This window comes from Miniopterus natalensis, chromosome 19 (assembly GCF_054644295.1).
Source record: "Miniopterus natalensis isolate mMinNat1 chromosome 19, mMinNat1.hap1, whole genome shotgun sequence".
Classification (NCBI taxonomy): Eukaryota; Metazoa; Chordata; class Mammalia; order Chiroptera; family Miniopteridae; genus Miniopterus; species Miniopterus natalensis.
Window position 1 is genome coordinate 2,202,588 of NC_142099.1, and position 22,142 is coordinate 2,224,729.

At 53.3% G+C, this 22,142-nt stretch overlaps 1 protein-coding gene across 1 annotated transcript in view; it reads left to right on the forward strand.

Moving 5' to 3' along the window:
- The first annotated feature begins 418 nt into the window (after positions 1-418).
- The window catches only part of PALMD (palmdelphin), a 34,090-nt gene continuing 12,366 nt past the window's right edge, over positions 419-22,142 (forward strand). Inside the window, exons 1-3 of the mRNA XM_087828272.1 lie at positions 419-732; positions 16,831-16,911; positions 20,915-21,039. Coding sequence (XP_087684398.1) covers positions 688-732; positions 16,831-16,911; positions 20,915-21,039 — 251 coding nt within the window. The 5' untranslated portion in view covers positions 419-687. The remainder of the gene's footprint in view (positions 733-16,830; positions 16,912-20,914; positions 21,040-22,142) is intronic.

A 22,142-nucleotide genomic window follows, 5' to 3' on the forward strand; every position in this document is an offset into this window, starting at 1 on the left:
AAGTCCCAAACAGACTGCTGAGCCGGAGGGGGGCGGGAGGGGAGGGGAGGGGAGGGGAGGGGAGGGGAGGGGGGACGGCAGGCCTGCCCCGGGTCAGCACCCCCGGATCTTATATGACTCTCTATAGCCAATCAGAGGAAGGCAGGCAGCAGGGCCTTGCCGGGGCAAGGGGAGGCCCTGTTTTCACACGGCCTGGAGGAGAGGGCAGGTGACCCCACTTTATACAAACACAGGCAGATCCCACCGCAGGGGCGGCTGGGGGTGGCCGGAGCCGGGGCTGATGAAAGCCCGGGCGTGGGCTCCCGGTGCCAGTCCCGGGAAACGCCGGCCGGCGTGGGGAAGGAACAGTTAATCAGAAATGCGCCTGGCTGTCTGCACGTTACAACAAAGGGCTGGCAGCTCCTGGAGGAAAGGGCTTGGGAGCTGCCGCTCAGACTTGTCAGTCAGCTGGAGCCAGCAGCCGCACCGCCTGCCCAGCACACCCTCATTACATGTGTCTGTCTGGCCTGATCCGGACGTGCATCTGCCCCCCGGCCGGCCGGCCTGCGCTGCTCCTCCCCACCGGCGCCCCGGGCGGATCTCTCCTGCTCCCCCGTCGCCCCTGCCCCTCTCCCCGGGGAGGCTGCTGATCTATGGTCGCTGGGGACTCCCGCACCGTCGGCCCGTGCCCGGTCCCTGGCTTCTAGGATGGAAGAAACGGAGCTGCTGAAGGAGAGGCTCCAGGCCATCACAGTAAGTCTGCGCGCTCGCGGCTCCCGGGCGGCTGCTCCCCGGGGCGGACGCTGCGAGCCGGCCCTGCCCGGGAGCCGGGCCCGCGCGTGGAAAACCAGAGCTGTCATCCTCACGGACGCGCCCCGCCGCTCTCTTAACCCCCGTGACCCCGCTCAGCCCCGGGCTTCTGAACCCGAGAGCGGGGTAAATGGGCTTGATTTCTGTAAAACGCAGGAAGCTTTTGAGGCAGTTTCGTTGCTCTTCTATTCGCTTAGAAACACAGTTTTTCCTGAAGTTTACATGTGACAGGCATGAGACCAAAAGGCAGGTCCCCAGCTTGGAGGCTGTTTAAATTAGTACAGAAAAAGTTAAAATCTCTCACAGAGGAGGAGAGGAGAAATGAAACAAACAACTGGAAACTTTTTCTCTGTGGCGTGGTGGTATGTTCCAGAAAGCCTGGCAAACTGAAAATGAATGTTGTTCGTAAGCTGAGCGTTAAACAGGAGAAAACTGGGCAGAAGCACGTATCAGATTAGGTCTCAGATATCGGCTTCCAGCGAGTCACACACTGGATAAGCCCCCGGCCGAGGAATGCGGGGCGGGCGGGGCAGTGGATTTGGAAAATATTTCCTTAATACCGGGAAGGAAAATAATGCGTTTTTTTATGTTTGTTCTGGGAAGGAGTCGAAGCAAGAAATGAATTACTTTCCTTAAATAATCCGGCTTTTTTAAATTTAATTTCATTAAATCCTGTTTGGCAGTAACCGGGGATTCTGCAGCACCATTTATCATTAGCTACCACTTAGGAGATATGTTTTTATAAAGAGAAGAAACTTTGGAAACTGGCACCCAGGGTCTCAGCATTTTCTGCCACTGTTGAGAAGAAATGGGTGCTTCCTAAAAACTGATGCTAAATCCGGGGCTGGGGGGAGGTATTTTTCTTTGCTCTTCAAATTCTCCCGGCATAAATAATAACAATAATAACGCTAAACCCAGCTGGGGGTTTTATTAAATGGATACAGTGTCTCAGGTCCACCCAGAGAGGACCCAGTAAGTTGAAACATTTTCTCAGCCAATGGTAAGGAGCCGTTGGGTGAGGCTGGCACTTTTCCATAAGATGACGCTGGTGAAATGTCTAACTTCTAATTAGTGCAATTCCCTTTCTTCGGAAAACTTCGGTGTGGACGGTTGCTTGTTTTGGTTTGTTCTTTCTTCATTGTCAACCCCGGCCTCCGGCCCGGCTGCCCCCCACGAGGGACAGGAACCGGCCGCTGTGTTGGTTTTGGCCGGGGCCTCTGGCACCGCAGCTGCTGTCTACAGGGTGCTTGGTGAGACCGCGTGAGCTGCGAGGGCACAGGCTCCGCTTCCCCGAGCGTCTGTCTCCTGATTAACTAGATGAAACAGCCGATCCTACGAAACACACCGGCAGCCCCTCGCTCCGCAGTCTCCTCGCCGCGCCCCGGCTCCCTCCATCGCGCCCTGTGGCTCTCACTGACCGGCGCTGGTTCTAGACGGGGGACTGCGGACGGGTCTTGCGGGGGGGACTTTTCATCGAGGTGCCGGACGCAGGTGGGGCAAGACTCCCTGTGCCTCCCAAGCAGACAAGAGAGTAGGTAGACCCCTCAACATACTGGCATGCGCTTTGGGGGACGATTAAAAAAAACAGGACTTTTTGGGCTATTCCGTTAGCCTCAGCACACCCCATTAGAAAGGATTAAGCAAGTCTCCAAAGTAAGGCGGTAAGGAGGGCTGTCTGGGAAGGAATAGGTTTGCATAAAGGTCGCAGGGAAAAAACTGAGGCAAGTTTACGGCAATCAATTTCCACTAGCCGAGTCCAGTCACCAGGCCAAGCGCAGGCACATTTGTCACCACCTAGGGGAAAACTGGAGCAGTGCTGTATCCATGGAAACAACACAGGCACTCGCCTCCCTCCCCACACCCTGGGAAAGCCAGCTTTCTGCACCCGCCTCACCCAGGAAGCCACCGCGGCTGTGCCCCTGCCCCTGGAAAAACGCGTGCACGCACACACACACACACGCACACACATGCACACACACGTATGCGCATGCACACACGCGCACATGCACACACATGCACATATACCCGTGTGCTTGCACACACACAAATGCACATGCACACACACAGTATCCAGGGAGTCTGCAAGGATTGCTTCCCTTTGGGAAGTACTTCAACTCTTCAAAACCTCTGACCCAGGGACCCTCTTCTCACTTTAACTCTTTCCCTCCTGTTTCCCGACACACCAGAACCATTTTTAGGTACATGCTTCAAGAACAAAATCATAAGACACTTGCTGGATGTTTCCAAGCACAGCAACTCCTAGATGTCACTTTGTTACAAAGAGGGGAAAATCTTTTTACAGTTTAAAATCTATTTGATGTTTACATTGAAATGTCTTCCTCCCATTCCTGGCCGCGAAAGGAAACAGTCTCCACCCCTGAGGGTATCCCACCTGGTTTTGGGAACCCAAAGTCATTATTCCCACTGCAGGGAACCCCAGCAACCAACGCACATGCCCGTCACTGGGCAGAACCACGGAGCAGTCTTCACGTTCCTCTTAGAACAACAAAGATTAAACACAGCAAGTAGGTGGAATGTGGCACCGGGGCTCTCGGCCCGAAAACCCAGTGGCCGTGAGGGTGCCATCCGTTGCCCGTCTCTGGAAATCCAGTCTCAGATTCTCACAGAAAGCGAAGGCGGTGCGGCTTCTGTTTTGCCGGCTGCGGGCGCGCACATCCCCCTTTTGCTACTTTCTCCCCGCGCCCGCCCTTCCTGCGGCCGTGGCCAGGGGACCTCTCAGCCTCGGAGCTCAGCTTTCAGCTAGAGCTGCTTCAAACTGATTAAGCAGCAAGTCCTCCGATTTAAAAGTCTCTTGAGGCTCAAGTCAGTACGTAGTTTAACAAGTGGCTGATTTTTATACAGAAGGAGAGCTACCGAGGGAGACTAGTAACTGAAATTGACTTGGACGTGAACGGAACCGGGACTGCGGGCACCCAGGTCCCCAGTGCTCTCAGGAGCAGAGAGGTGAAGACTCACAGGGGTTCCTCTCTGCAAGCACAGGTGGCCCCACTAAAGAACAGGGAGCCCTGGCCGGGCGGCTCCGTCGGTCGAAGGGTCGTCCCCATACACCAAAAGGTTGCAGGTTCGAGTCCCAGTCGGGGCACATACCTAGGCTGCTGGCGATCCCACGTCCGGGCGTGCGGGGGGGGGGGGGGGGGGCGGCAACGGATAGATGTTTCTCCCTCACAGCTGTATTTCTCTTTCTCTCTCTCCCCCTTCCTCTCTCTCTAAAGTCAATAAACATATCCTCGGATGAAGCTAAAAAAACCCAAAAAACCAGGGAAAGGGCCCCAGGTGAATTCCCCTCAGAAATAAAAGATCCCGTAAGCATTAGTCATATCCTGCAAGCTCTTAACATCTTCCTGCTCAAGGAACACACAGTCTTATCTCCACTCCGACCCGGGTGTTAGAAAATACTGTTACTGAGTGATATGGGAAGGCGCGAACAGGAAAACCCCGGGACCCCAAGCTGGCCTCCCAAAACAGGTGCCGGTGGGGGGGCCGGCCAGAAGAACTGAGCTCGTGAATGAGTTTGCAGAGGAGAGGCCAGCTGGGGAGAGGGGCCGGAACATGGCCCAGGTTTCATTCTCATCAAGGCTTCCCTGGAGCTGGGAAGATGTGAGGTATCAAGGGAGCCGTTCTCTCGCTCCCTATTCACTGCACGGCTGCTGAGCACCGGCTCCGTCCGAGGCCTTCTGCGTGTAAACGTGCAGAGGAATTAATGGAGCCGGGGCTGGGTTGTTATTCGCGGTAGAGCCGCCGGGAGGGGCCTCAGAGAGACCACGATTGTCGGTCAAAACGCAGACAATCGTGATCATCACGGGAGCGAGCGCCCGCCCAGCGCCGGGTCCACCGGGAAAGGGGCCCCAGAAAGTTCTGACAGCGGAACCTGAGCTCCCAGAGCCAGCCCCGCGGCCAGGGCTGCTGGTGACGCCCGGTAATGAGGAGCTATCACATTTCCCGGGGCCACTCCCTGCCGCTTCCCACTCCCAAGGAATCCGTCCTAGACTTGTAAACACAGGACTCTCGGAGGCGCGAAGTTGTTACATGAAACAGAAATCTGCCCGATGCCAAGCGCAGTGTTAAAACAGTAACCTCGGCACAGCAGGTTCGAGATGTTTCTTTAGCACGAGTGGCCCTGTCACTGGGCCCTCCAGCTCGGCTCATTTCCTTTTGGTCACTCTCTGGGGGGATCTTCTAGCAGTTAAGACGGTTCACGACCTCCCAGCAGGACCTGCTGCATCCCCTGTGGCCAGGACACAGGGAAAGTGTGGGGACCGTGGCTCAAAAAGCATTCAGGGTTTCAAGATAGCAGCCGCAGAGCATTAAACGAAACGCTGGGCCCCTCGGAGCGGGGAGCCTTGTGGGACGTCACAGGTCACCCGCCCCAGAAGCTGGCCCTGCTTCCGTCTCCCAGGCCGGCCACACACACCTTCCCCTGGTCGTCCTGCCTGTGCCAACCAGAGAGTGGGAACGAGAGCAAGCCTGGCTGACTGCTGACTAAACGGAGGCACAGAGTGCATTTGGACCATTGTACGGTTGTCAGAACTTTTTTTAATATGTTTTTACTAATTTAGAGAGAGAGGAAGGGAGAGGGAGAGATAGAAACATCAATCGGCTGCGTCCTGCACGCCCCTTACTGGGGATCGAGCCTGGAACCCGGGCATGTGCCCTGACCAGGAATCGAACGAGAGGCCTCTTGGTTCCTGGGTCGACACTCAGCCACCGAGACCCTCCGGCGGGGCTGGAAGGACTTGTTAAAGCAATAGCTGCTCAAAGAATGCATCCGGCACCTCTGCCCAGGGTCAAGACAGTTACAGGGCGAACTCCCAATCTGTCACGAGCATCGGAAGACATTCACACAAAGGTGGCCGGTGGAGATGTGGGAACGTCCTGCGTGGAGAAGGCCTGGGCCAGGATGTTTGAACAATGAGGCCTCCGCACAGTTTTCCACGGCACTGTCCTGGGATGACACGCTCCTCCCAGGGAAGGAAAAGTTTCTTCAAACACACAGGCCCTGGGCACCTCTGCCAAGCACAACAGCCCACCCCAAAGGAGACCACGTGATGGGGAGCCTGACTGTGAGCTCATTAAGGAAACGGCTCTTTGATAACAGGGCAGGTTTTCCCGTGTGCCGCGGGGTGATAGTGCTGCTCCGAGGAGCCCGGGGCCGATGATGGGGCCCCAGGACCGTCCAGAGGGAGAGCCGCTGCTGGGGAAACTCTCAGAGAAACCAGCCAGCTGGGCGCCCAAGTTTAACCAAAGTTTAACCAGCATCTGAGCGGGGGACGCTTGGCTCCGTGCGAAAACTCCTGATCCCAGCCTCAAAGGGCAGAGCTTCTCTTAAAATCAAATAAGAATATTTAACTTTACCTAGAACTTTATTTTTTTACCCTCACCAGAGGATATTTTTTCCATTGCTTTTTAGAGTGTGGGAGGGAGGGGTGGAGAGAGAGAGAAACATCGATGTAAGAGAGAGACATAGACTAGTTGCCTCCAGCACATGCCCCAACCAGGGCCGGGGATCGAGCCTGCAACCCAGGTACATGCCTTTGGCTGGAATCAAACCCGGGACCTTTCAGTTCACGGGATCACGCTCTAACCGCTGAGCCACACCAGCTAGGGCTGAGGATATTTTAATAAAGTAGTAAATAAGTCTATAAATTGTCCTCCTCCCTCAAATGAAGCCCCTCCGAGTCTGAGCAGCTCTGTTTTGGGTTCTCTGTTTCCTCTTGGGCCTCGATTTCCCCAGAACAACATTTGTTCAACCCTCTCCAGGATCAAGATTATGCTCCTTAATTAACAATACGGAAGAAAATAGGAGTGGAAAAGTTCATTCATCTGTTGCATTAACATTGCTCCGCGTATCCCAACAGGGGTCTAATTAATGCCTTTATCTTTTTCTCCGGACAAAACTTCACCTTACATGTTTACTGACACGCACGTCCATGTGCCCGCGGTGTTTTCCCATCTCCCCCGACGGTTACCTCATTTAACTTGTTCAATTAGGTCGCACCTCCGTCTCTTCCCTCCGGCTTCAGTGAGCTCATCGGGACACTCCCAGTGACAGGAGACGATTCGGTTTGGTCTTGTTAGTAGCTGTGCTCTTTCCTTCTTATCTGAGATCATTTGCAATTGTGAAACCATTTCCACGTGTAAATAAAGGGCCCGTGCTTCACCATATGCCTTCCCTCTTGAAATGTTCAAGTTTTCAAGATTTTCCCCCCAATAATTTTTAAGATCTGTGTTCATCGAGATCTAGTAAACCTCTAAGTCCGCCCAGATCCTTTCCTGGGAATGTAGTGTTAGCACGTCCCTGCCATTCAAGGTTATTCCATCATGTTCACAGCTCCAGGGAGCTGCAAGGTTGGTAGTATTTAAATGCAAGTAAGAGCTTCTAGTATGGCTCTTTCGGCACCTTAAACAATAAAAAGTGTCAGTCAAGCCAGCTATAAAGTTGTGAGAGTCGGCTTCTAGCAGAATGAGTTTGAAACCATTCGACTAATTGATTCGGCTCAATTCACCAAGTGCTATTGGAAATAATAGTTGATAATAGCTGATTGGTCCCAACACAAGAGTCCCTGTGGGTTCCCTCCCTCACGAAGGAGCTTCGTGAAGGATACATCTTTAACTCTCCCTTTCTTTTCATAAAAACGTCCCCTGCCACGCTCGGACAGTCTCCTGGCCTCAGCTCTCCCTTCCTAAACTCCCGCGTCTTTATCTCGAGCTCTGACCCCTCTTCTCGTCTCTGTCCGCCCAACATTCCAACTGCCTGCCCCAAAGACACGCCACCTCACTGTCCCAAAGACACCTCACGCCTGGTGTGGACCCACCAGCTCCCTCCCAAGCTTTCTTCCTTCCCGAACGTCCTGCTTGATTAGTGAGTCCGCTCTCCTACGCCCGTTGGACTTCCTCTCCTGCATCCATTTGTCATCAGTCGCCAGGTCCTGCCAATTTAACTCCTTGCACCTCTGACCTCCACACCCTCTGCTGCCTCTTGTTCAAGCGTTCAAGGCCTACGCCTGAGCTGTAGCCTAACTGACGATCCCCCAGGTCCCCCTCCCTCCTGCAATACCTACGGCACAGTGAGGGACACTAACTTCTTAAAACGTGGTCTTCACCCTATCGCTCCTCTCCCTCTGACACCCTTCGTTTCTCCCAGCGTCCGTACATAAATTCCAAACCCCTTGCCCTGCCACTCGACCGTCTCTATTGAGGACCTAGCCTCAGAATGGCAACCTGGATTTCAGACTTGCTGCCCCAAATAATGCCCCACTTTTCTTCCAGGCCTTTGCCCACATTGAGCCCTTGACGTGAACCCCCTTTCTCCCCTATCCCCAGCTCCGCAGGGACTGCCCAACCCACCGCGCTGAGGCTCCCGCAAAGCCTCTCCTGAGCAGGGCCGCCAGAGGCTACCCCTCAGGCCTCCCAGCGCCTGCGTGTGCCTCAGTAATGACACGGATCCCTTCGTTTCTTAGGCTATAGCTACTTGTACAAATGACTTGCTTTCTTCGTGAGGGTGTAAGCTCCTCGGCGGAAGCATCTACTTCTAAGTAATTTTCAAACATTGCACAACTCCTAACGTCACCTCGAACATAGCATTTGTACCTAAATATTGGATAAACTAATAATTAAATAACTCAGGACCGGCTCCGCCTTCTCAACAGCTTTAGGCATTTTATAATATTGGCTCCATCAATATCAATAACATCTCTAAGGTACATTTCTGAGTATCATGCTTACTTTGATCAAGCATGGGATTGAGTAATATCATTGATTCACTGATGGTCACAATAGCTTTATAGTTGTACAAGGTAAATAAATGTTCAGAATAATTAAGAGGTGGCCTTTTCCAGAACAGGAATTTGAGGGTGTTGACTGCTAAAATAGTCTTAAGTCAGACAACTCAAAATCTAGGCAATTGTTCTTTGAATGAAAAACCTTTGTTAGTTGACTTAGAAGTAAACAGAAATACAAGTTGTTCATAATGGTTGACACTGATGACCATCAGATGTGCCAGGTGCCTACAGAGATGCTCAAGCTTGCGGGGGAATTTGGGGAGGCAGCTGGCATTTCACATCTACGTGTCTCATGATGACTGGGGAAGGAATTAGCTGACGTGGTAACTTTTGGCATAACTAGCAGTAGAGCCAGGCATACAACTCAAAGTTGACTTAGAGTATATTTCGCCACATTATTTTCAATAATGCTCATATTCCTATGAAACCTGGCAGAAGGATAATGCCTTGCTGTTGATGAATATCTCGTGAGGAAAAGGAGCTCCTTTCTTAGAGTAGAATCACACCTACAACCTTATAAAATTACCTTCCTAGCTACCTGGGTGATAGGAGCGGGCATGGCATTACCGCTGAGCGACAAAACACTGGATTCCTTAGCAACCCTCCTGCAAGCCCCGTGTTGCCAAAACACCAGAGACGCCCTGCCCTGCCTCCAGCCACGACCTTTGTTACCGTACTCCCAGCCCCGAGATGAAACCAGCCCAAGCCCATTGTCGCAGGGCTGGGGAGGCTTGGCTGGGGCCAGCAGCCACTGGTGCACACACTAGGTGCTCTTCTCTGCGGGCCGTCCACGGAGAGTGGAGTATGGCTGCCACCAGCACGCAGGGAGCTGAACGGTGCCCCCCTCCGAGGAGAGGCCCCTCCTGCTGCCGGCGGGCGTTCCCCAGCGGAGAGGGCCACGAGGGAAGCTGTGAGGAGCCGCGCTAATGTGGCACCTAGAACTCAGAGACCGGGGATTCTGCTCAAACCCTGCAAAAGCTGCAGAGGACAGCACCCAGCAGACCACCAAGAACTGTCTGTCCCCAAATATTAACAGTGCCAAGGCGGAGACACTGTGGTGTGTAAGATATCTTAATATACGAATCTCTGAAAGAAAGACTATGACCATCTATCTCCATGATAATTACGACGCCTATAATCATTATTTAAAGTAAGAACAAACTTTTAAGTGTACAGACTGGGCACAGGGGAGGAAGATGCCTTCCTGATGAGTGTGCTCCTGAGAAAAGGCAGGAGGCTGGGGGGGGGGGGGGGACAGACACCTTTGATGTAGCAATGATTCAGCATGTGGGTGCTGCCAGCTAAGGAGAGGGGGCCCGGCAGGCCTGCCAGCTGGGTGGCCAGAGGTGACCTGGCAGCCAGGGGGTGGGAGGTGACCTGGTGGTGTCCCTGACTCATGCAGGGGAAGAGCAGCGCTCACCAGGGTACAAGATTATGGGTTTCAGTCTCAGTAGGTGGTGGCCGCAGGGCCTTTTCTAACAGGGCACAGTGGTGACGTCAGGCCCCAAGTTCTCTGGCTGAGGCTGTGACAGTGTGGCCGGGGCTGGCGGTGTCCTGGCCGGGGGGTGGGCAGAGCACAGGGAAGGCGCCCCCAGGGTGGCGGCAGGGTCCTCTTCTCTGCACTGAAGCACCCAGAGCAGAGGCCCGGGCCTGGGCACGAGGGGAAGGCTGGCTCCGTTTCTCAGGATGGGCTCGAAGGCAGACGGCCCAGGCCCGGGGCTCTGCCTGCTCCTCTCGGTGTCCCGGGTCTCAAACCAGAGCGGCCCGTCGAACTTCGCTTGTCCTTTCTTGCATCGGCGGAGGGCCTCCAGCACCGTCTCCTTGGCACAGGGGTCGGGGCGCTCTTGGGGGCGCGGACACGAGTAAAGGTGCCCACTGCGCGCAGGTGGAGCGATGGTGATGGTCACCCGGCTCTGCGTGCGTCGGGGATGGCGGGCATTCATCACCCTCCCCCAAGGGCAGGAACTACCCAGCCCCGGGGGGCTCGGGGGCAGTGGCCGGCTGGGAAGGCGCCTCCAAGCTTCGGGCATCTTCTGGCTGCAGAACCTGGCGTAGCCCGGGCCGGGCGCGGTGCCGGGCAGGGGCTGGGTCCCGACGCAGCGCTTCGGGTGGGCGCAGGAGACCGAGCCGCGCTCCCGGCCCCGCGGGCGAGGGGCGAGCCTGGGCTGCGGCAGCCGGTGCCCCCGGGCGGGGCGCCGCGGCGGGGCGGGGCCGGGGCCGAGGGACCTGCCCAGGTGGCCGCTCAGGTAGCTGCCCATGATCGCAGGGCGGCGGGGGCGTCCAGGGGCGGTTCTCTCCCAGATGGTCCTGCCGCTTGGAGATTCCAGACGAGTAGGGCTCGGCTGGCCGTTGGCGGCGGGGCGCAAGGGCGGCGCGTGGGGCGCAAGGACGGCGAGTGGGGCGCAAGGGCGGCGCGTGGGGCGCAAGGGCGGCGCGTGGGGCGCAAGGGCGGAGCGTGGGGCGCAAGGACGGCGCGTGGGGCGCAAGGGCGGAGCGTGGGGCGCAAGGGCGGCGCGTGGGGCGCAAGGGCGGAGCGTGGGGCGCAAGGACGGCGCGTGGGGCGCAAGGGCGGAGCGTGGGGCCCTGGCGCCCGGCCACCTGCTGCGCGCGCGGGCCCTGCGCGCACCTGGAGCTCGCGGGGCGCGCGGCTCTCTGAGGCCAGGGGGACCCCCCCGCTTCGCGCTGCTGCTGGCCCGGGGCGCTGGGCTCTGGGCGCTGGGCAGGGGGGCCTGGGAGGCCTTGACTTCTGTACTTGACGTTGAAAGGGAGAAAATACCACCGTTTCTGCCAGGTTCTGTAAAAAAGTACAGACGATTGGCAGGCGGGCACCTCGTTTCATTATCGAGAAAACGGGCATGGCAGGCTGGAATGCTCTTCTCAGGGGCAGCCACGGGCTTCCCTCCAGTTGTGAGGATTCACCCTCTGCGCCCCCGCTCCTGCCGCGCTTCGCGGCGCCGCCCGTGGGGAAGTGGTGACGTTCACTCGGGGTTTTATGTTTCAGCACCGACAGCGTGGGTTTAACGTGGCCTCTCACGTGATTTCCCGTGTTCACCCATCCACAGGGAGACGGTGTTCTCTCTGAAGGCCAAGGCCGCTCCTCGCCTTCCATTCCCGCTGGTAACGCGGGGGTAGAGCGGGATTCCCGCTGGTAACGCGGGGGTAGAGCGGGATTCCCGCTGGTAACGCGGGGGTAGAGCGGGATTCCCGCTGGTAACGCGGAGGTAGAGCGGGATTCCCGCTGGTAACGCGGGGGTAGAGCGGGATTCCCGCTGGTAACGCGGGGGTAGAGCGGGATTCCCGCTGGTAACGCGGGGGTAGAGCGGGATTCCCGCTGGTAACGCGGGGGTAGAGCGGGATTCCCGCTGGTAACGCGGGGGTAGAGTGGGATTCCCGCTGGTAACGCGGGGGTAGAGCGGGATTCCCGCTGGTAACGCGGGGGTAGAGTGGGATTCCTGCTGGTAACGCGGGGGTAGAGTGGGATTCCTGCTGGTAACGCGGGGGTAGAGCGGGATTCCCGCTGGTAACGCGGGGGTAGAGTGGGATTCCCGCTGGTAACGCGGGGGGTAGAGCGGGATTCCCGCTGGTAACGCGGGGGTAGAGTGGGATTCCCGCTGGTAACGCGGGGGTAGAGCGGGATTCCTGCTGGTAACGCGGGGGTAGAGCGGGATTCCCGCTGGTAACGCGGGGGTAGAGTGGGATTCCCACTGGTAACGCGGGGGTAGAGTGGGATTCCTGCTGGTAACGCGGGGGTAGAGCGGGATTCCCGCTGGTAACGCGGGGGTAGAGCGGGATTCCTGCTGGTAACGCGGGGGTAGAGCGGGATTCCTGCTGGTAACGCGGGGGTAGAGTGGGATTCCTGCTGGTAACGCGGGGGTAGAGCGGGATTCCCGCTGGTAACGCGGGGGTAGAGCGGGATTCCTGCTGGTAACGTTGGATGGAGTGGGATTCCTACTGGTAACACGGGGGTAGAGTGGGATTCCTACTGGTAACGCGAGGGAGAGTGGGATTCCTACTGGTAACGTTGGGTGGAGTGAGGCACGTTGTCCATTGTCGTGGAAAACATCCAAGTTCAAAAGCAAAGCAGGGAAGACGCGGGAACTGACTGTAGATAGCGCTTAGGTTTGGGGGTTGGTTCAAGGGGCCGTCATCAATCTCTTCTTGTGAAAGTTCCCCTCGGGAGCCCACGCAGGAGGCAGCTGTTGGGCGGCCCCACGGCTGGGATGGGGGTGGGCAGGAAGGAAAAGCCCGGTATCGTCAAACCCAAGAGTGGGCAGCAGGCGCCACCAGGACCCGAGAGGCCGAGAGCGGAGTGGCGCGGACACGAAAGGCCTTCGTGAGAACAGCAGGTCCCCCAGGTCGGAGAGAGGCTAATGGTCTCGGGACGCAGGGCGGTGGGCAGCCGGTGGGTATGCGGAACGACATCCTGCCACTCTCCACTCACGGATCGATGTTTTTAATTTCATTTTTTGCCAATTCCTTATTGAAGGAATGATCCCCAGTATCCTATTTTCTTCTTAGGACATTTTTCAGGCTAGAACGACTCTCCGTAGATATCTAACTTATCCCTTAAGGTGGTAACAGCATCAGATTGAAGGGTCCAACGCCACTGGGTATGGATTTCTTACACTGTATTTTCTCCCAGTGGCTCCAGAATTTCCCACATCCTATCTGCAATATATGACACCCAGTGGGTGTCATTCTGCTTGAGGCTAATGACCCTCCGACAAACCGGCTTTCTGCTGGTAAATCAACATGTTCATTAGTTAAAACCCGTTTCCATGGCCAGTGAAGACATCTGTCTCTCTCGCACCACCGAGTATCGGATTTCGCTGGTCAGCCGATTTCGGAGATTAGCGAGTATCGGGGAGCTCAGCCAGGGTGAGCTCGTGGTGGACACCAAGGGACGACTAGAGACGTTACTGGTCGTCACTTCTCGGGGTAGCACCCAATGCGTAGAGGCCAGGGATGCTGTTAAACATCCGGCCACAGGACAGCCCCACAGCATAACCCTCGTGACGTTTCTGGGGCCACGTAACGTTTATGGAGAGTAAACAGTTCGTGGAAAATAACAACTTAAGGGGAACCGACATTACCGACATCTACGATGGCTTCCGAGTCCATGACGTTCGCATTTGACTAGTTCTCACTTATTGTGTCACTTAGGGATGTTTTATAGTTTCCTGTTGACGTGTTAAGTTCATTCCAAGGTATTTTAGTTTCTTCGTTTCCATTATAAGTAGTGTTCTTTCTTCCCTTATACCCTCTAATTGTGAAGTTTTTTAATATGTCAAATGAATTGGCTTCTATAAATTAACATGGGACTCCACTAATTATTTCTCTAATCTCCTTTCTCTTTTTTCATCTAACTTTATTGGCTACTACTGGAATTTAATTCAATTTAATATTTAAAATGCTAATAACGGTGGAGTTAGTAGATACCCTTTCCACACTAGGCATACTATTTACTTTTGAGCTGAGATTAATCTAGTTTATCAAGTTAGGGAATTCTCCTTTCATTTCTGTTATATTAAAATTAAAACAAAAACAAAAAAAACCAGATGGTGAATTTTTTTCAAATGCCTTTTGAGAATCTGTGGAAATGAAAATATGAGTTTTCCCTTTAGATTTGCTGAAGGGATGAAGTGTGTTAATCATACCTGTATGGTTCCTAATACTGAACCATCCTCGAGATACTGAAAAAACTCTACACTTGGACAAAGTCCATATTTCTTCTGATTACTCTGCATTCTGTTTCTAATATTTTATTTAGCTTTCTTTTTTCCTAAATATTCTTGAGAGATATTGGCCCATTGTTTACTTTGGGGGGGTCCCAATTTTTGGTGGGTTTTGGTCTCATTACCTTGCCTCCAAAAAAAAGGAATTTGGGAGCTTTTGTTCTCGTGAAAAAAAATTTAATCAATAAAAGTCCAATGTAAACAGGTAAAAACAGTTATTGTACTTTAGTTTATTAAACAGGTTTTTGTGTATTGATGTAGTACCCACCACTTACACTTAATTTCTAAAGGAGAAACAAATACCAAGTCTAAACTCCTAACTTAGAATAAAATTCCTATTTAGGCAAAAAAGAAAAAAATCCTGGTGCTGCCACTTATTAGTGTGAGAGCTTGGATTAGTTAGTTAACCCCCTAAACTTGCTTTTCCTCTCCTGTGAAAGAAAAACTACTACAATGGCTCTTTGTAACCATGACTATACAGTGAAATATTACAGTAGATCTTGTTATTACAACCATTGAGTGAAACGGTGCCCATAGAAACTTACCAAAATGTCTGGCACGCCAAATTTAAAATATTGCTGGTACTTGCTCAATCACAGCCTGGAGATACAGTGGAGAACTGACTCATGAGTTTTCAGAGATTTTATCCAAGGAAAAGAAGCAGCCTACCCATTGTTTTTCCAAAAAAGCAGCTTACGGAATTTAAAAAACAACACTGGTGAAGTCATATTTTCTTCTTACACACAAAGACGGACATGACACAAAGTTGGAGAGCAACGTGTTGATTTTCTCCAACAAATATACCTGAGTTTATACATCAAAGAAGAGCTCTTATCTTCAAAGGGGCCACACCAGGAAGCCGAGCCCTGGTTTCAACAAGGCTGCCAAGAATTTTTGGAGCCCTTCCTTCTAAACCACCCTCTGAGCCTGCTTCAGGTTCTTGGAGGTGTCTTCGCCGGCAGCACCCTTTTATACTTTGGGAGCTCTCGCTTTTGAAAGCAGATTTTAAAACCAACTTTTTTTTTTTTAATGTATCTTTATTATTGAAAGTATTACAGCCCCCATTGATCCCCTCCACCCCGCATCCGTTCCACCCCCAGGCCTTCCCTGTACTATTGGCTGTGTCCGAGGTAAAACCAACTCTTGTCAATAAGACGGACACTAACGTCACAGCTGGTAAAAAAATTAACAATAATAAATGAAAATAAGGAAACAAGGGCCCTTTTGCATAGCTTGTAAAATGCCTCAAACAATTCCAGAGCAGGAATCTCTAAAACATTTCACACTGACAGGACTGTGTGGCTGCCTTCGGGGCGGTTAACAGGCTGTGTGTTTATTTGGTGAATTTTGTTAAACAGACACTTACAGAGCCCTGTGTGTCAATCCCTGTCCGAGGAGCCTTCGCACCTATCGGCTCATTTAATGCTCCTGTCATAGGAGGGAGATGGTTTTTTTACCCACATTGTATAGATGAGGTGAACTGAGGCACAGAGAGATTAAGGATTTTGTCCAAGGACACAGAGCTTGTATGTGGCGGAGCCAGAGGCTGAACCCAGGCTATTTAGTATATGTGCTACTTTTTCCAAAAAGTGCAGGCCATGTGCCTTACCCGCTATATTCCTGGGTTTCTCGAGGTGCAATTTAAACTTGGTGGACGACACTGCCTCTCTCCATGAATTTCTTTAACCTCCATGTTGACAGCCGTGACCCAGCCCCTTTCTCTCCATCCGCCCATAGCAAGTTCCACAGGGAGGAAAGGCCCCGGCCTTTCCCGCTGCGGGAGCCTGTCCTGTTCTCCCGCAGACACAGACTGCTTTCCTCCTGCTCTCGCCGGGACCCGGCTCTCTCCTCACAAGGTTCCTCGTGCCCAGTTCCAAACTCCCCCCTTAAAGTCCCGGTCCCCGTCGCACCGCTCGGCAGCTCAATCTTTTTTTTTTTTTTTTCCTTCCGCGATTATCAATTTTTGTAAAAGTTGTCAATTACAGTTCACACCCAGTACCATCCTGCCTATGGCAGGCGCTCAGCAGCGGCCACACAGCCCTGCACCTCACGAAGTGGCCCCTGAGACCTCCGGCCCCCGCCCGGCCCCTCACTGTCCCCACAGTCCCTGGGCTGCGACTCGTGTCCCTGTGGCTGTTCTCAGCCCGTGCTCCGTAGCTCGGTCTTGCTGGGCTCCCGGGGAAGACAGAAAAGAGAGGGAAAGGAAAGGCGCTGGGCATGAGAGCCTTGCTGAGCTCTTTCTAGAAAAGCAGCGCATTGCTCTCCGTGGGCAAAACACATAAACACTTAAAACACAGATAACACATAAAACACAGATAACACGTAAGCTACCAAGCGTCACGCGCTCCGACTCGCTCGCTTGGCTCCCCTTCGCCTTGAGATGGGAGTTTCCAAAGCAGCTCGCACCGATGCCCACAGGCCCCGCTGGCCAGCCGCTCGGTAACGACACCCCGAGGAAACAGATTTAAGCAAACTGAAAAGATGACGCCGGAACTTTTTCCTTTCAGGATAAAAGAAAAATACAGGAAGAAATCTCCCAGAAGCGCCTGCAGATAGAAGAAGAGAAGCTAACCCACCAGCATTTGAAGGTAACTTATGTCTTTAATTTCGTTCCAACGACTCTGTGTTCAGATATCCTCATGGCGCTTGACTGTCAACAGGAAATACGCTTTAGGAAGGAAAATGTCCCAGCGCAGTCCCACTGACACCCCGATAACCACAGGGGAGGCCGACAGGCCAGCGATGCCTGCCTGTGAGATGAATCCGTTTGAGCAGAGACAGGGGGAATAGGAATTACGGTATTATTATGACTTGTTACACTTTATTCCTGAATTTCTTCATTTCCTTGGATGGACGTGAGAATTCAGCCTGACGGTCCGGCCCAGGCAGAGCACAGTCTTGCCTAACCTCCCAGGGGGCGGGTCCCGCTAGGAAGTCCCTTTTGAAATCAGTGAAAGGCCCGGTTTCCCCCGGGGACTCAGGACAGACGCCGTCTAGGGAGGACGCTGGATTCGAAAGCTCGGCGCAGCAGGTCCCGTGTTGCCTGGGTGCGGGTTAGGGTTTTTGTTTTATTTTGTTTTGACAGAACATGAGATCATAACCAGAAATAAAGCTCCGTTTTAAAATCAGACTTCACATCTTCCATGGGTGTGGTCGCCCTGTCATTAACGAACACCCAGTATCAGCGTCTTGTTGCGTGGCTTAGTCCCAGGACCTGGGTGACAGACAGGAGCTCCCTGGGAACAGGGCCCAGCAGGCAGCTGCCCAGGGTGGCCGGGCTGCCATCAGCCACGTGGTGAGCCCTCGGTGAAACCTTGCCCACGCTCGTGCGGCCCACAGACCCGGGTCAAAGCGGCCGAGCTTGGCCAAGCCCATCTGTCTGCTGGACGGGGGAGCCGCCTCAGAGCAGGAATGTCATGAGATTCCAGCGGCCCTCGCTCTCGGGGTCTGTCTGTGCCTTTCTTTGCTCCCGCATGAACTGAGATGTTTCCGACGTCTGACGGGTCGTTTCAAAGCCCGGCTGGCCCTCCATCCTTACCATGTCACACTGAGTTTGCTTGAGGGGTAGACACAGCCAAGAATGCCGTGTGTACGCCCGGGGGGAAAAAAAATCGATGAAATGGAAACAAATTTTACAAAGGTGCTTCAGCGCAACTCGACTGAAGTCAAAAGTCAAATTTACAAGTTTTTGAGACAGGCCATTTCTAACTCCAGAATCAGTGCTGCGGTCCCGCCTTCCCTCCCTCCCCCTCTCTCTCTCACACACACATTTACACACAATTTGGCCTCACAGTGAACGAATTACTGCTTCTCGGTAAGGGGACCACTCTCTAGCACCCAGCAATTCGTAGCGTTTCGGAGCAGCAGTGGAGACCAGGTGTGCGCTGCTCAGAGACACCTGGCGGGGGCTGCTGGGGCCCTGCCCCTCCCGGTGGCACCAGGCGCCCTGGCCCAGGGCTGAGGGTGCTGTCGCCGCCTCAAGCTGCGCACTGACCCAACGGGGCGGGGTGGGGAACTGCCTTTTCTCCCCATTCGCAGTGGCCCCAGAGCACTAACTTACGTAGGTGCACACAGGGCCTTTCCGTCAATAAATATTTCTCTCATTTTATGTTTCTATTGATTTCTTAGAGGAAGAGAGAGAAAAAAACATCGAAGCGAAAGAGAAGCATCGATTGGTTGCCTCCCCCATGCACCTCGACCAAGGACTGAACCCACAACCCGGGCGTGTGCCAGGAATCCAACCGGCAAACTTTCAGTGCACGGGACACTGCTCTCCCCACTGAGCCACCCCAGCCAGGACAATAAGTACTTCTTAAGCACCTGATATGTGCAAGGTGCTAAGCAGGACACTAAAAATATAAAGTCCTATCTGTGTCCTCAAAATGGTAGCTGACACTTAAACCCATAACGAGACTTATACCACAATGAACACTGCCTGCAAGGCCGAGGGGACACCGGGGAAAGGGCATCTGTTTCAATAAGGGGACGTTCTCCCAGCTCTGCAGAAAGGGTTGGCCGTACCAAACAGCAACAAGGCCCCCTGCCAGAACACACTGCAAAAAAGGGGACAAGTATTTTAAAAATCGCTTCCGAAATGCATGCGCCAAGCCGAGAGAGCGGCCTCGGCCTCTGCGATTACCAGCATCCCTTCCATGTTCCTGCTCACCCACCTGTCCCCAAACATTCACCAGGTGCTCCTCCCGTAGCAGGAGCTCACGCATCTCGTAGAGTTGCAGTGACTCACTCGAAGCCCCTTCAGCTCCAGATCCCGCCATCGCACCGACGACGTGCCGGGACGTTGGTAGCATTCGGACCCTCAGGGGTGTCTGAGATGTGTGCCCTGTGGGTCATCATGGTCCCTGTCCCAAGCCACCGAGAAACATGAAATACATTCAAACCTAGAAAACTTTTCTTTCCTGCCAGAACTTTAATTCATGGCGGATACCTCACGTCTACTGAGCTGGTGTGTAGAAGGTAGAAGGGCTTCGGGAACCTTTCCTCTTTAGAGGAAAAAAACTGCCCAAAGTAACTAGAAAACATAAATAAATATATATATACTTTAAAAACTGCCAAAAGGGCCCAGCCTGTGTGGCCCAGTGGGTATAGCATCGTCCTGTGCACCGACCGGAAGGTTGTGGGTTCAATTCCTGGTCAAGGGCACACACCTGGATTGCAGGTTAGATCCCCAGGGCTGGTGCAGGAGGCATCCAATCCATGTGTCTCTCTCACGTCGATGTTTCTCTCTCCACCCCCCCTCCCTTCCACTCTCTCTGAAATCAATGGAAAAAAATATCCTTGAGTGAAGATTAAAAACAATAATAATAATAACAAAATAAACTACCAAAATGTCTGTGACTCACACGTCACTTATATTTTCATTTAGCTAATCTGGCCTTTGATTTCAAATGTCACTGTTGTGAAATAGAGCCTATTATGTCCATTAACCTCATATACTTAAGTCTACATCGTGACATAAAAGCAAAATAGCTGTGTTTTGATTACTGTAATATTGAACCATATCATTTTGATTGCACATCCAAATTACAGGTTTTACACTTAGATGCAAGGGGTAAATGACAATTTGTGGATGAAGGACAAAGTTTTATAAGGCTCAGATGAAAATTACTCTCATTCCCAACCAGACTGAGAACCACGAATGCGGCCCCAACTTAACATAATCATGTCACGAGACTCATTCTCTGTCCACAATTCAGCATCTCGGACCAGCCCAGCCAAATGACTCTTTCAGTGACAGGAGTGTCAGTGACCAAAACTCTCCCTCCAGGTGGCTCTAAGGGCTGTAAGTCCTTTGATAGGTATCACCTGTCTCCTTTACTATTCATCAGCTATCATCACCATCCATCAAACAAAAATAAATTAAAATCAAGGTAAATTCTTAAACTGCTGATACCCTGAGATTCTCTTGGCATCTCTGACCTTGGGAGATGAGTTTGACCTTTGGGAATAATATTCACTGTGTCTGTGAGAAAGCATTTCTACAGACAGCTCAGCAGCTATAATTAGAGGTTAGAGAGCTCGGGATAGACGCTCTGGCTGCAAACTGCTCTCATGGGCCTGTTGGCCACATGCACCTGCTTGACCTCTGAGAGGCCAACGCCAACGCGATGACCTGGGAGGACCTGGGAGGAGGTCGTTACTCAGTCCGGTGGTTTCCAAACGGTGTTCTGTGCACTCACGGAAATGCCAGATGCAGCGAGAAAGAATAATTTATCTTCAATGTCCATGGATGCCTGGCCGGCGTGGCTCAGTGGTTGAGCATCGATCCATGAACCAGGAGGTCAGGGGGTCAATTCCCAGTCAGGGTGCATGCTCGGGTTGCGGGCTTGATCTCCAGTAGGGGGCGTACAGGAGGCAACCAATCAATGTTTCTCTCTCTCCCTCTCCCTTCTCTCTCTAAAAAAAATCAATAAAAACATATTTTAAAAAAAAAAAACCCAGGGTAAGTAGGCTTTTAATTTATACACACACACACGTATGCATTCATGCTTGAAACCCTGTACTTGAGAGCACCAGGAGATCCTGGGGTTGTGGACTGGGCTAAGCAAACATCTTTCTGTTTCCCGACATCAGAAAAAGGCCCTGCGGGAGAGATGGCTTCTGGATGGAGTGAGCAGCGGGAAGGAGCAGGAAGAGATGAAGAGGCAGAACCAGCAGGACCAGCGCCAGATCCAGGTCCTGGAGCAGAGCATCCTCAGGTACGGCCCCCGCTGCGAGGCTCCCACCCACCCGTATTCTGCCTTCGTCCCGTGTTGCGTGTACAGGAGCCACACGCCCTGACGGTCAGGGGATGGAACCTGCAACCCAGGTCCATGCCCTTGACCGGGAATTGAACCCGAGACCCTTCGGCCCTCTGGCCAACACTCTAGCCACTGAGCCACACCAGCCGGGGCTCGGGTCTCCTGAAACGACCTGCTCAGGAAGCTGCTCTTGCCAACTCCACACAGCACCACGTTTTCTGGTTGGCTCTGCCTGGTCCCCGAGCCCACGGAGCAGGCTCAGCCCCCCTCCTCCCCTAAACAGAGAAAGGGTCCCAAACCCGGAGCATCGTCTGTCACCTGACTTAGGTGTCTGCTCGGGGGCCTGGCAGACGGCAGATCTTATCCTCGCATTTAGGGACACACCCACGTCTCTCTCCCCCTCCCTCCCTCCCACTCTCTCTAAAAGTCAATGGAAAAAGTATCCTCAGGTGACGATTAACAACAAAAAATCAAAATCGAAAGGAACCCCATGCAGAAATAGAAAGGCTGACGGGGTTTGTTGCTGGTTACGGTTCCTCAAAGCCTAGCTCGGCCTCGTCCCTGCCCACGTTGAGCCCCCGCGAACGCTCCCATCCCCGTGCGCGAGACACTTGTCCCCCAGAGGAGCAGACGTCTCCTCAGACAGAGAGGCAGCTGCTCGGAAGCCCCCGGACCCGCCGGCCGCGTCCAGCATCTCACGGCAGCGACACGGACAAGCTGCTCTTTTGTGACGACATAAGAGGGAAGAAAAAAGGGGGAAAAAGGGAAAAGGGGAGGGAAAAAACCACCATTTGTTTCTTCTTAAATTCGCCGTTGCCTAGAAACACTCGGGAAATTAATCTGCTGTTGCCTAGAAACCCGCGAGACGTTAACCCGAGGCAGGCCCGGAGGCACGGCGTCCCCAGCGTGTTCCGCGCCCTCCGTGGTGAGCTCGTTGGTTCGCCGGATTAGCAACAGTCCATCTGTTGTTGTTCTTAACTTCCCAGATACTCTGATTATTTAGGAGCTTTTTTAATTCAACGGAAGGAGCTAAGTAAACCAAACTTCCAGGAAAAAGGGGG